The sequence below is a fragment of the Torulaspora delbrueckii genome, chromosome 2, assembly GCF_000243375.1.
Source record: "Torulaspora delbrueckii CBS 1146 chromosome 2, complete genome".
In the NCBI taxonomy this organism is placed as follows: domain Eukaryota; kingdom Fungi; phylum Ascomycota; class Saccharomycetes; order Saccharomycetales; family Saccharomycetaceae; genus Torulaspora; species Torulaspora delbrueckii.
The window spans coordinates 427,310-441,143 of NC_016502.1; the positions used below are offsets into that span (position 1 = coordinate 427,310).

Here is a 13,834-nt window from a genome sequence, read left to right on the forward strand (position 1 = left end):
ACTAGTATACAGTGCGTTTATTACGTACGTGAATTGATGATTTTATTTCCTTTTAATTGCCTTTCTTTTCAGCCATTTATCCTTGGTGTTCATTATCTTAGCCTCTCTCTTAGGCGCCATCGCGGAGAGCTTTTGTGAATCATCAAGTAGAGTAACATTAAATAAACCCCTCTTAACAGTAGTGGCTCTTAGTCTCTTTAAAGTATTGGTCCTTTTCTTTTCCAGTTGCTTCTTGATTTCTGGAAGGTACTGTTCGGTATCGATATCATTAAAATTGATATGCTTTGGAATTTGTTCAACGGGTTTTTCATGTACTTCCTCATCCAGTTTTTCGAAAAATTCTTCTGGTAATTCTTCCGGCAGTTCTTGGTCATCCTTAGCCTTTGCCTCCTTCTCCAGCTGTTGTTCTCTAAATCTAGCATCAAGTTTCCTTCTCCTTTGCTTCACCTCTTGTTTCTCCCTCTTCAATGCCTCTTCTCTTTCCCTTATCTCATCTTCAATAGAGGATTTACCACTTGATAGCCCCTCTTCCTGTGGTGCTTCATCTTCATCATCGCTCTCATCGCTACTATAATCCACTTTCTTCGCCACCGGAGCCATCTTTACAGGCATCTTGCCTTCCTCATTGTCATCGAACTTGACATGCCTGCTATTACTCTCTGTAATAGACATCCTTGGTTCAACCATCGTATTTGCTGGTTTTTGATCACAGCTCATCTCATTCTTTAATGTGAAATTTTTTATAAAGCACTATATTAGAAAAAAATATATCAACTAATATCTACGAAGTACAAAACTCCTTTTAAACACTACAGTAACCACCATCCACTAGTATGTCGCTACCGGTCGTGTATGTTGAGGCATTAGAGGCCAAGTACAAATAAGCACCAACCATTTCCTTGGGCAAAGCGAGACGACCTAGTGGGACTAAGGTGTTCCATTTCTTTAGCATCTCTTCGTCCATCCCAGCATTCAATGGAGTGGCTACGTAACCTGGGGATACAGTGTTAGCACGGGCGTAACCTGTCCATTCGACAGCCAGCGATTTGCACATATGAATAACGGCAGCCTTTGCAGTATTGTATGCGACCTGTAATTGCGGAACGTTTGCAATGTGACCAGACATCGAACCAGTTGCAATGAAAGAACCTGATCCTTGCTTCTTGAAAATTGGACCAATACTCTTGGCTGCATTATAGACACCATTGATATCGATGCTCAAAACTTTCTGCCATTCCTTGTCACAAAGCTCAGAATCTTTTTCGGCCAGCTCGGTCAAGGGACCCTTATCCCACGCCACACCAGCATTAGCCACCATTATATCAATTCTACCACCAAAGTCCTTCTTAATCTGTTGCACAGTTTCTTCAACAGCCTTAGTATCAGTCAATGAACATTTATAAGCCTTAACGGTGACGTTGTATTTCTTCGACAGCTTTTCAGCTTCCTCCTCGACAGAATGCGAGTTGTACCACATAGCAACATTGGCACCTGCCTGTGCAAATGCAACGGCCACTTCATAACCAATACCACCGGAAGCACCAGTCACAGAGGCCACCTTACCTTTTAATGAAAACATGTCCATAACATGTTCAGGCAATTGTGGATAAGGTTGGGGGGTTTCAATACCAGTTGCTACAGTCTTGCCCATTTTTCGATTTTTTTTTTAGCTTGTTTTAAGTTATGAAATAGTATTCTGGTTCCTTGACAATGGACATTTGTGTATTATCAACGTATCAATGGTTGTCTTTATACCTTGTAGTTGCCAGTTGTTCGACGACCCCCCGAGTCAGCTCGCGTTGCGATTCACATTCGGAAACCGACTCGTTGTTGCGCTCGAGTAATTGCAGTTGATCGACGATTGATTGTAACTCCCTCGGCTTGAGAGTGCAGCTCCGTTTAATTGAGTTACTATACTTCAAGCAGAAGTGTCTACGTTGTACGCGGTTGTGTTGATCCTTGCGTCTGACGTAGAAGATACCTCGACCAGAAAAGCAGGATATGGGCAAAATTTCCAATGGCCTAACAAAAGGTGAACATAGGTTTCCATTTGGGATGGGGCTTTCTGTTCTTGTAGCGTCGACGTCACAGAGGCATTAAAGTTGGAACTTTGTCGTTTTGGCGTCATAGTGCTTGAGGTACAGTAATTTGTTAATCTGATTGTCTTCATAGATAGATACACGGAGTTGGACGGTTTTAACTCCCTCAACGAATCGTGATACGGCTGGCCACTAACAATGGGTTGACGTTTTCACGACCGTAAAGGCGGCAATTTGTGAATTCTCTCTCTAATCATCAAGGCCATTGTCCGATTGCATCTAAATAAAAACGAGGCAGTAGCGTTTATGCAACTTTCCAAGCTATAGCCACTATGAGTGTAACCCAGTATTGTTTGAGCAATCCCATCTGTGCCTAAAGTGCGAAATATTTGCCTGGCGGAGCTTGCTCAAACTGGCAGTCGCCCGAGTGAATCCACGAGGGACTTACAACACACTTAATGCCGAAAGGGTCGAGTCCACCATTGAATAGAACCTGTCACTTGCCAACTCTTGCAAAATTTGAACATGATGTTCCTGCACAAGGGAAGGGCAGGTTTCTTGTGCTTTCTTTGATTTGGTTAAATTTAACTGCTCTTATCGTCGTCGTCGGCGCCTCAATTGCTTGATGAGCACGAGCACACCAACATCCTTGCCAATTCACAAGACGATTTGTGCCTAATCGTAATCTACTAGGAATTCCAAGCTCCAACTCAATAAAGATGATCCTTTCGGGATATTTTTTCTCGAGCACCTCCTCCCCAACCATGTGGAATATAAGATAGTACCTTTGGAGCTTTGAATCTAGTGACATGTAATCGGAAGCGGTTCTACAACACGCATCTTACGTCGCTGTAAAACGACCTCGCTCTCTTGTTCCATAACCGAAAGCTTTTAAACACGGTGCCCTCTTTGTTTTGAATTTCAACTAAAAGGCACCCCAGTCTTCTCAAACTTGGCCATTTTACTACTATAGTTTTTGACCAATCCACGAATGGCTTCATCTTCGAAATGTGAACGTAGTATTTAAACCACTTGTGTGGTTCTATTAGATTGGTATTCCTGGTCAAGTAAATCTGCCATAGGTTTATTGCCATCCCATCGTAGTGCAACTTCAACGCTCTGTTGTAAATGTAACGCTGGCACTACTTAATTCATCTCTCTCTGGAAATCAGGTGGATGATCCTTTCTTCGACTGGCACCTGGCGGTGCTTAACGACCGAATACCACGAGTCAGGTATGATCTACAGACTCTCTTTTTAGCCGCCGTTGTATTCAGGGCCCATTGCTAAGAAAGGTTAGCAGAATCTCCATTTGAAAAAGGATGAGACGTGTTTTCCTTCGAGGTTTCCCTTTCTTATTTGGTTTTGAGTAGAATTGGTTATGATCAGATATGGTTTGCTAGAACTATATTCTTAGTTGATATTGGAAATCGAGAATCTTTGAGAATTGGCCTGTGTTTAAAAACCTTAAGCAGACGCTGGAGTGAAGCTATACTCCCATACTACTTATTTTAGGTAGTTGTACCATACCGTTAATATCATATGGAATAAACCCCCAGAATGAATAATGATTATAACACATATTGATCTCCAATGCTAGTTTCACATGATATTGCCGAAGCTTATCCGTTGATACAATACGATCCAACTAGGAAAGGACGAGCTAGAACGATCTGTACCCGAAGGACAGGTTTCGAATGTGATTTGGTTGAGAGACTCCATAGGCTAAGAATCATTTTCTTACTGCTTAGAGGATTAACCTTATGTGAGTTTAGTAAACTAATGTATCGTATCTGGGCAACCCCGCATGCAGTATATATTGCACCTTGGCAGTGAGGATCTTGTTGATGTTAACCGCTACAAAGCCATAGAATAATAATACGCTCTGACCTTGAGAATCTCAGTGATTGTTCTTCGAAGTACGAGCTTTAACACTCTATGCTGGCGGCATTTGCAGGTTCTGGGCTGAATCGATGATTTGTTTGTATATCAATTGTTTGGACAAGGCATAAAATCCAAGCGAGCCAAGGGTTTGGTATATCAAGCAAGAAATCGACAAGAGAGAATCGTTATAGAGCAAGTGAAGATGAGTGGAAACTATGAAGCTCGTGTGAATAGTGCTGAGCTTGATGAAAATCAAGCTGAGGACTCCTACTTCGCAGATCTGGGGAATTTTAGCGACGTTGAAAACGGTAACGATGATGAAGACTTCCTTGACATTTATAACCTTACACCGAAAGAACGATTGTTACATCACTTCAAGAAGACTTTGCATGGGTTTACTACTCGTTGTGCTGGACTTCCCCTATGGCAGCGGGCAGTTCTTGTGGTTATTGCAGGATGTATAGGGATTCTGGCAATACTGATGCTCATATTCCATAACTCAATTCTACACAAGGTCGTCGAGATGTCCGATGATCTTAAAGGCAAGAATACTACATGGCTTGTACTGATTTTGCTGATCTTTTTAGTCGGTTTCCCACCAATGATCGGATTCTCGCTGCTGGCGACTTGTACGGGACTAATTTATGGCGTGAGCTTGCAAGGGTGGTCCATCCTAGCATTTGGGGCCGTTATAGGTTCTGTGGCATCTTTTTGCCTTTTCAAGACACTATTGCATTCACAAGCAGAGAAGCTAGTTCACTCTAACCGCCGATTTGAAGCCTTTGCTGCGATCTTACAGGAAAATAACAGTTACTGGGTTCTAGCACTTATAAGGCTCTGTCCTTTCCCTTACTCGTTGACAAATGGAGCTATAGCTGCAGTTTATGGCATATCTGTACGCAACTTCTCCATTGCTCAGCTGATCACAACCCCCAAATTGTTCGTTTACCTATTCATCGGCTCTAGGATAAGGAATATGGGTGAAACCGATTCAACGGGTTCCAGGTTCTTCGATCTCGTAAGTATTGTCATAACAATGATGGTCTTTACAGTTACTGCTTGGATCTTATACGCAAAAACCCAGCGAAAGTTTGCTGAAATCTCACACAGAGAAAGACAGTTGAATCCTGATAACGATCCAGTCTTTGATCCCTCCTTCGAAGTCTAGAGGTATGAGGACTACGACGATTATTTGAATACGTTTTTATTAACTCTATTACTCTTCTTTTTACCCTTTTTACTTGCTCCCGTAGTTTTCCCAAGCTGGTTTAAATCTATGCAAATTCCTTGTCCTGTTGATGTATTTGGCACCATTTTTTCACTTTTATTCTCATCTAGAGTTTCATATTCTCTGCAGGTTTCAATCTGTCGTTGAAGTAACTTAGCTCTAATCGCTTGCTCAGATTCGTGGTCTTTGCTCAGCTCTTCCATCTTGGCCTTTCTCAATACATTTTGGTGAGATCTGTCGATGTACGATATAGTCAATTGACTGGGATCAACTTCTTGATCCAATAAATCTTCCAACCCACGTACTTTAATTTTTCCCTCTTTACTCAGATGTTGTATGAACTTCGTCAAAGAAGTGAACTTGGTGGCATTCATATGGATATGATGTTTATCCTGAATGAACTCATTATAAAACTTGTTGACACCTATCTCTTTCTCACCATGAGTCAACCTCAGTAGTCGTAGAAAATCTTCTTCAAATTGTCTCGTGTACTCTTCCACATCAGAGTCAGAAACCTTGCTGATATTCTTCATGTGAAACGGTGATCGTATATGTGATTTGAACCCATTCTCATCTCGACACTGTTTCTGGCAAACTTGGCAGTAGAGTCGCAGTTTTTGGAGGCCCTTGGCTTTCAGCTGATTGCTCAGAAATTTAGCAGTACCGAACTCTGCCTTCGCCATCTTCTTTTATTTATCCTTTGTCTTAAGGTGATTAGATAGAAACAGATCCTTTCGAACTTACACCGATAAAGTAGAATCTCGCTTTGACAGCATTTAAAAGTACATGATACAAAACCTATTGTAAAGTCTGATTCAGTGATACGACAAGTTCCAAGATGCTCAGATGGATCTTATCACTACAGAAACCTTTGATAAGGTCGAATCAAAAAAGACTTTATGCTCAATTAACATATAGAAGGTTCAATAATAATAGAGGTAATGACTTTAGGAGTTTTCTATTTGATCCAAAATCAAGGAAATACATCGGTATAGCGGCTGGTGGAGGCTCGATTTTTTACTTAACTCACTTGGAGGAAGCACCAGTAAGTGGTAGAAGAAGATTTATTTGGATTCCACCTTACTTGGAATCGAAAATAGGTAATTACACTTATAAATCCATTTTAAGTGAGACACAAAACGCAATCCTGCCTCAGAATGATCGTACTACCCAACGAGTCTCGAGAGTCTTTTCCAGAATCTTGGAAGCTGCTTACAAAGATCCGACAGTCGACAAATCGGTGCTCGAAGGTATAAATTGGAAAGTCCATGTCGTGAATGATCCACAGGCTCCCCCTAATGCTTTTGTACTGCCTGGTGGGAAGGTATTTGTATTTAGTAGCATGTTGAGGATATGTGAAAATGATGATGGCTTAGCGACGGTCCTATCTCATGAGTTCGCTCATCAGCTGGCAAGACACACTGGCGAAAACCTATCGAAGGCCCCCATATACACAGCTTTGAGCATACTTCTATACACATTGACAGGTGTTGATACCTTCAACAGCATCTTACTCGACGGTCTGATCAAGATGCCAGCCTCAAGACAGATGGAAACGGAGGCGGATTACATAGGATTGATGATCATGTCGAGGGCATGTTTTAATCCTGATGAATCTATTCAACTTTGGAAAAGAATGGCAGAATTCGAAAAACGTAGCATGCGTGGTGCGGCAAACTTCGAGTTTTTAAGTACTCATCCAGCCAGTGAGAGAAGAATCGAAAACATGCGTGACTGGCTGAATGACGCCCATCGATTATACAACGAAGCTGATTGCGCTGCCATGTCGCAACATTGGCAGCAATGGAAAAACATGTCACCAGTGTCCTTAGGTGTATTTTGATTTGTAAATATTTATACAAGATAATATGGGTTGAATGACAAAGGCTAGCGGAAAGGACGGCGCTTTTTGAAACCTATCTGCACATCGTTTATGCGCTTTTTCCTGTTGGACTCAACTTTAGAATTGCTTGATATCTGTGGATATTTGACCTCGAAATTTTCTATCATCCGATTTCTTGCCTCTTTGATTTCCTTCAACTTAATATCGAGCTCGCGATCCTCTTCTGGATCAAACGCTTCAACGTCAGCATGATCGGTATGAGTCCCCCCAATTTTCCTGACATCATACAGGAGACCACCAAATTCTATTAGCCAAAATGGATTTACTGCTGTCACACAACAGATGTATTCCTTAGTCGTCATGAGCAACTCGTGATAAACCACATAGGGAGGCATTTCACCCAGACCATATAATGCGCTCGTTGGATGCAATTGTATATCCATACCAGTCTTCAAATGACAATATTTACCCAGGCCTGACGTCTTGGCAGCTTGGTGCGCATATCCTGAGCAAATGCATTTCCTTAATACATCCCAGTCAGTACCGGAGGAAACAACCTGTATCCGGTTCTTCTTCATGATTTTGATCAGTTGTTCTCTAATTTCTTTTGCTCTTTGTAGAGATTTATAGTGCACAAAGTGCTTACTGCACCATCTGTGCGAATATCTACTGCATTTCCACTGTGAATAAACATTACAAAAAGTCAAATGGTCTGATTCTGGAACAAAAAATCTGCTACGTGCAGTATCTGATTCCTTTTGCCTTTCCTTTGGTCTGTAAAATACTTGAGGGACCGACAGCATTGAAACAATAGTAACCATTTCTTCACTGCAACCATTCTTTGCAGAGATGAGAAGAACCTTACTGAGAGAAGGTTGTAGTGGAAATTTTGACATCATCATACCTAGTTCCGTAAGATTGCCCATATTATCCAGTGCGCCTATGGAAAAGAGTTCGTTGAGGGACACAAGAAGAGTTTGAATTGGAGGAGGATCCACGAAAGGAAATTGTATTATTTGTTCCACACCAAGTGATTTCAGGAGCAGGACTGTATTCGACAAATTAGTCCTTTGTATCTCGGGAATTGTCTGAATGTACATGTCTTCATGTAGCGTATCTTCCGTATATAATCTGTATGCCGTTCCTGGTGCTGTACGGCCAGCTCTTCCTGATCTCTGATTAGCATTTGCCTGGGAAATGGGAGTTATCATCAGACTATCAAGCCCAATCTTTGGATTGTAAACCTTGAGCTTCGAATACCCACAATCAATAACGTATCTGATACCATCAATTGTTAAAGAAGTTTCTGCGATGTTAGTGGCCACTACTATCTTCCTTTTTCCATTTTCTAACCGCTGAAAAATTCGATTCTGAACATCTCCTGGTAGAGCCGAATAAACGGTAAAGATTTCAACATCATCTATCTCGTCAAAATTTGTAATGCCTTTGCTTTTTGAGTAGATTTCTGTTAGCCTTTCTTTAATCGCTTCTGATGTTGATTCAACATCTTCCTGCCCCGTCATGAATATTAAAATATCGCCAGAATCGAAGTTTGTCGAGGCATGGATGCGGACTGCTTGCATTACCGAAGACTCAACATAATCCTCAACTGGAAACTTGGAATATATTGTCTGGACGGGAAAAGTCCTTCCTGGGATACTAAACTGAGGTGCACTCCCAAAGAAGGTGGAGAACTTTGCTGCATTCATCGTGGCGGATGTAACGATCACCTTCAAATCTCGCCTTCGTGAAAGCAACTGTTTTAACAAGCCAAGCATAACATCAGTATTCAGTGAGCGTTCATGGGCTTCGTCAAGGATTATGCAACCATAGCGGTCTAAAGTTTCATCCAGTAAAGCCTCTCGTAAAAGAATACCATCGGTCATAAATTTTATTCTTGTCTCGGTGGAAGTCTCATCCTCAAATCTAATCGAGTACCCAACTTGTTTACCCAGATCCACATTCATTTCCAACGCCACTCTCTTGGCGACAGACATTGCAGCGACTCTTCGAGGTTGGGTACACCCTATGAGTTTATGACCTGCACAAAACCCAGCTTCGTATAAATATTGAGCAAGTTGGGTGGTTTTTCCTGAGCCTGTTTCACCGATGACAATAGTAACTTGGTTTTCGCGAATAGTTTGTACCAGTTTAGATTTTACTTTGAATGCTGGTAGGCACTCTCTAACTCGCTGAATTTCTTCTCTCGAGTCTAATAAAGCAGTTTGCTCATTTGAAGCCTCGACCGTTTCTTTGACATGATTCCCATTATCTTTGACTCCAAGAACGTCACCCAAAGATGTACCTGCTATTTCTACTGCTTCCTTGGACTTATCTTTCTGGTCTCTCTGTAGCCTCCTTAATGCCACTAAGTGACTACCTTTTCGAGCGTTCACCGAAAATATGCTTTCAGGATTTTTAAATGGGTTCACAATGCCCTTTTGAGAGGATTCCAATACTGACCCAATAAGGACAGCTTCACTTACACCGTAGTTATTACTGTAATGTCGCAGAAAATAAGGAATGTAGTGTTTTCTTTGATCCAAGGGAAGTGGATATAGTTGAATCTTGGGATTTGAAGCATCTTGTTCCCACAATCGACGTTTACTTGAACTTTTAGCAGGAAAATTAACTTCCTCACCGAATTCAGTAGTTGTTGATATAGGATTTCCATAGTCATCATCGTGATTGTACCAATCACGGTCCTCAATTTTAGCTTCTTCGCCGGAAGATTCGAAGTCACTCTCCGTCGCATTGTGCACTTCTTCCTCACTGTCAGGCTTCTCAACCTCTTGGTTCGCATCCTCGCTAATATAACTTTGTAAAACAGGAATTGTTTGCGTATCTCGTAGGGTAGGTTGCTTTGCTGATTCCTTCTCTCCAGAATATTCTTTCAGTCGTTTGGCCGCACTTTTATCGATCCTTTTGAACAAAACCCTGGGTTTGGCATCTTTCGGTACTACACGTGAAATTGGCTCATCGTCTTCATCAGTATCATCTATTTGGAGGTTCGGGAGAGTACGCATTCGCCTTTTGCCAGCCTTTGGAGGTTCTTCCGACTTGCCTCTTAATTTTGAGAATAGTTGAGAGAGGAAACTATCTCGACCCTCAAATTTTCCCAGAGCTTTACACCCAGCTATAAATTTATGCTCGTCATTCCGACAGTTATTCGATAACTTGCGTAGCGTCGCCAAGAAGTTACTGGTCACCTTCGATTGTGTATTCTCCTGGATCCAATCACACAACCTCTCGTCATCTTTGTTCATAACAGGTTTTAGTACTCAACACCATGCAATTGGAGACGTTAGAACCGTTTAAAGGCCCCCAACTACTAGTCGCTTTGTGATCTTGATCAACGATGAGCTCTTGAAGCCATCCGTTTTCGATGATTTTTCACTTTTGTCAAATAAAGCTGAAAAGCTCTAAGTGAATTTTGAATGATGTTCAAAGCTGTAGTTTGTCACATATAAGGAGTCTGGGATCATTTTCACTGTGTCTCAAGATGCAATCGTTCACCAGGAAACTTCATGTCAGCTGTGCACTTTCGAAGGGTGTTGCAAAGTTCATTGATGCCTCGAAGAAGGTGCCGCAACTGCGTAGCACTCCCACAATTTACAATACAAAGAGTTCAGCATCTAATCCTAAAGGTTATATGAAAGCAAAAATTCCAGCTGGCTTATATCTCGATCCTGCACAATCATCCGCTACAGGATCGATAAATAGTGAAACTTATCCAGCATCTTTTTTGCCAAAAGATGATGCCGGTAAGAGTCTCACTGAGCAATTGAGAACGGAAGACAGATTAAAAGGCGATTATGCTCCACCAGTTTTAAACAGCAAAAGCACGATCAATGGAAAGACGTATCATTTGAAGCCTTCTGACATTGAACAACTACAGAAATTGAGAAGCGAGGATCCAGAGAAGTACACAAGAAAAGCATTGGCTAAACAATTCAACGTTTCTCCTCTGTTCGTTTCGATAGTTTCCAACGCTTCCAAAGAAAGAAAACTCGAGATGGCTTCCAGATTGAACCATATACAATCCAATTGGCATGAAAAGAGAGCCGCGGCCAGAAGTGACAGGAAGAAGCGCAAAGAGTACTGGTATAGGGCATAGGATGTTGTATTCAACGTGTAAATATCAAGGCAGATTATTATACTTATACAGCCAATAAATAGTATTACAAACATCCTCTTGGGAAAAAAGTCACCAACCCATAATTAATCCCACATCAATTCAGCCAAAATCTCAAACTCATCGCTAATTCTACAAACAAGATCTCTAAATCCCCGATCCTCGTTAGAGTCTTTAATCTTTAGTTCTAATAATACATATCGGTTCTGTGAACACTGCATCATAATCCTGAAAGAATTCCCCCAGGTCTTTATCACTTCGTTCATCTTATGAATATTGTCAATAATCTCAGTCTCACAAAACAGTTTATCCAAATGATTGCTCCATCCAAACTTGAACTGATAGCTCGGTACATGATCCACGTTACCCATTTCATTCACATTCAACAGCTCCTCCACAAATACATCGCCGTGAAATAACTTGCAAGGTCTCAAATTACTCACTCTATCACTGGTTAAGTCAGACGGGAGAACGTTGTATAAGTATGCAGAACTAAACTGTCTAGTATGTGCTTTCACTGTTCTCTTTGATTTACTGACTGTTGTCGTCAACGTACAGTCGGTTATTGCAGCTGTTATCGTGGACATCGTGAATTAAAGATGTCTCTAAGTCTCGATAAGGTTAACAGGATGATTCGGTGCCCAGGAGCCAGGTAGAACCCGCCTTCGCCGTAGCTATAGCTTCAGTCCTCCAAATAGATAACTTGTTGAATCGATTTTTGACTCAATAAAGAGCGTTAAAAGTGAAAAAGTGAAGGTATAAAATTGAATAACAGATAATCAAGCATTCAGAGAGGAACAAGATGCCATCCTATGCCGATGATGATGCCATTGATTACGAAAATGAGATGCCCGACTTTCAGGATGAGGCTGAATTTGATGACTATTTGAATGATGAAGAATATCAATTGATGACTGACCTGTTTCCTCAGGCGAAAAAAGAGTTACAAGATTTTCAAGGATGGGACAACTTAGCAGTCAAGTTGGCTATCTTCGATTTTGATTTCAATCTGGATGAAGCTCTTGATGGCCTGAAGAAGACCTACAAGAAAAAAAAATTACAGATAACTGCTCCCTCAAAACCACCAGCGGCTGAGAAAGGTATGTATTACAACTCCATTTTAATTGCACAGAATCTCACTCCTTCGTTCACTCTTCCTTTTCATTCCCTGAGACTTTCTACTTACTTGCATGCATCCATTTGAAATGTGTCAATCTGCCCTACTCTCTCTGTCATTGAACTTGGAAAGCCTAGAGGGCGTGAACCGTTAGGACCAGGGGCTCATCTCTACGTCGATAAGATTTTGATATTAACATTTTTTCAATTCAGAGGGTTTGGGTTCGCAGTTGGGCACAATGTCAAAATTGGAGCAACTGGCAAGATCGAAAGCCTTAGTTGCTCAACAGTCGAAAAATTCTGCTTTGCAGAAATCTGAGGAAGACTTTAATAGAAGTTACTCGCTCCTGTCAAAGTTACAGAAGGGTACCACCTCGACAAGTGACAAGCCAAAACCTTCGCTTTCTGATAGACTTAAGGGATTTGGTAAGAAGGACAAATCACCGGCAAGCATAACAGGCACTGCATCTTCGAATAGTAGTGCTAAGAAGACCATTGCAAATAGTTCTTTGAGCTCAAAATTACAGGCAATGCGTACACGTCAATCAATGAACGAGACCTCCTCGGATAAATTACAGAGTAGTATTGTGAATGCACATAAGCCGTTTATGAGCGATCAGCGACAAACTCCCAAAAGGTCTTCTTCATGGAAGACGATTTATAAACATAAAATGCAATTGTTTGTTAGCCAAGCTGCCGTACCGTCTGTTAAGAACCTTCTCAGTGTCACAAAGACTATTACAGCGTCCCCTAATGAAGACAACACATCTAAGACAGTTCAGAAGAGAAAATATGAAGAGATATTCTCTGTGTTTTATCCAAGCAAAAGGTATAATACTAACACCGTAAAAGCAACTCAACAAAGTGCAGCAAACTTCAAGAAACCTAGTCCCGATGATATAATATTGAATGCTCAGGCTAGTGTGTTCAACGAGGTTAAGGATAAAGTTTCGAAAATGGAAATATCAGATAAAGTAAATTCGACTTATAAGAGCGATGAGTTGCTTGGAGATGACGATGTGGAACTCGCCGAAGAAGAAGAAGAGCCACCAGTTTACCAGAGAATCACCACCCCAACTAAGCCCAGAGATCCTGTCGATGTCCAACACTACGTGACGAATTTGAAACCTCACTGCAGTTTTGTTGTCCTGGGTCATGTTGATGCCGGTAAGTCTACGCTAATGGGCCGTTTACTGTATGACATTGGTGCGGTCGACATAAGTCATATAAGAAAGTTAAAGAAGGAAAGTGAAAGGATCGGAAAGGGTTCATTTCATTTGGCCTGGGTCATGGATCAAACAGCAGAGGAAAGAGAAAGAGGTGTGACAGTTTCAATTTGCACAAGCGACTTTGAAACCAACGCAGCGAGATTCACGATTGTCGATGCTCCAGGACATAGAGATTTCGTTCCAAGTGCAATTGCTGGTATCTCTCAAGCTGATGTTGCACTACTATCCATTGACTGTGGTACGGATGCTTTTGAATCTGGTTTCAATCTGGATGGTCAAACGAAAGAGCACACTCTACTTGCACGAAGCATGGGTGTTAGTAGAATTGTGGTAGCAATGAATAAGATGGATACTGCAGATT

The 13,834-nt window shown here is 41.4% G+C and overlaps 9 protein-coding genes across 9 annotated transcripts in view; 4 read left to right on the forward strand and 5 right to left on the reverse strand.

Moving 5' to 3' along the window:
- Positions 1-42: 42 nt before the first annotated feature.
- Positions 43-717, reverse strand: BUD21 (Bud21p; the record flags this gene model as incomplete). Its single annotated transcript, XM_003679527.1, has 1 exon — positions 43-717. The coding sequence occupies one exon, from the start codon at positions 715-717 to the stop codon at positions 43-45; it is 675 nt and encodes a 224-aa protein (XP_003679575.1).
- An 85-nt stretch (positions 718-802) lies between these two features.
- Positions 803-1,651, reverse strand: TDEL0B02360 (SDR family oxidoreductase; the record flags this gene model as incomplete). Its single annotated transcript, XM_003679528.1, has 1 exon — positions 803-1,651. The coding sequence occupies one exon, from the start codon at positions 1,649-1,651 to the stop codon at positions 803-805; it is 849 nt and encodes a 282-aa protein (XP_003679576.1).
- A 2,473-nt stretch (positions 1,652-4,124) lies between these two features.
- Positions 4,125-5,090, forward strand: TVP38 (Tvp38p; the record flags this gene model as incomplete). The annotated part of the gene is made up of 1 exon (XM_003679529.1): positions 4,125-5,090. One exon carries the CDS (start codon positions 4,125-4,127, stop codon positions 5,088-5,090), a length of 966 nt encoding a protein of 321 aa, XP_003679577.1.
- Positions 5,091-5,110: 20 nt separating this feature from the next.
- RTS2 (Rts2p) lies at positions 5,111-5,833 on the reverse strand (the record flags this gene model as incomplete). The annotated part of the gene is made up of 1 exon (XM_003679530.1): positions 5,111-5,833. The coding sequence occupies one exon, from the start codon at positions 5,831-5,833 to the stop codon at positions 5,111-5,113; it is 723 nt and encodes a 240-aa protein (XP_003679578.1).
- Positions 5,834-5,988: 155 nt separating this feature from the next.
- Positions 5,989-6,993, forward strand: OMA1 (metalloendopeptidase; the record flags this gene model as incomplete). The annotated part of the gene is made up of 1 exon (XM_003679531.1): positions 5,989-6,993. The coding sequence occupies one exon, from the start codon at positions 5,989-5,991 to the stop codon at positions 6,991-6,993; it is 1,005 nt and encodes a 334-aa protein (XP_003679579.1).
- Positions 6,994-7,037: 44 nt separating this feature from the next.
- On the reverse strand, positions 7,038-10,259 carry PRP16 (DEAH-box RNA helicase PRP16; the record flags this gene model as incomplete). Its single annotated transcript, XM_003679532.1, has 1 exon — positions 7,038-10,259. One exon carries the CDS (start codon positions 10,257-10,259, stop codon positions 7,038-7,040), a length of 3,222 nt encoding a protein of 1,073 aa, XP_003679580.1.
- A 236-nt stretch (positions 10,260-10,495) lies between these two features.
- MRPL20 (mitochondrial 54S ribosomal protein mL58) lies at positions 10,496-11,110 on the forward strand (the record flags this gene model as incomplete). Its single annotated transcript, XM_003679533.1, has 1 exon — positions 10,496-11,110. One exon carries the CDS (start codon positions 10,496-10,498, stop codon positions 11,108-11,110), a length of 615 nt encoding a protein of 204 aa, XP_003679581.1.
- Positions 11,111-11,214: 104 nt separating this feature from the next.
- Positions 11,215-11,715, reverse strand: TDEL0B02420 (uncharacterized protein; the record flags this gene model as incomplete). Its single annotated transcript, XM_003679534.1, has 1 exon — positions 11,215-11,715. The coding sequence occupies one exon, from the start codon at positions 11,713-11,715 to the stop codon at positions 11,215-11,217; it is 501 nt and encodes a 166-aa protein (XP_003679582.1).
- A 768-nt stretch (positions 11,716-12,483) lies between these two features.
- The window catches only part of TDEL0B02430 (uncharacterized protein), a gene marked incomplete at both ends in the record, with an annotated part of 2,196 nt that continues 845 nt past the window's right edge, over positions 12,484-13,834 (forward strand). The window contains one exon of the mRNA XM_003679535.1: positions 12,484-13,834. This exon is cut by the window's right edge and continues 845 nt beyond it. Within this exon, the coding sequence (XP_003679583.1) occupies positions 12,484-13,834 (1,351 nt within the window).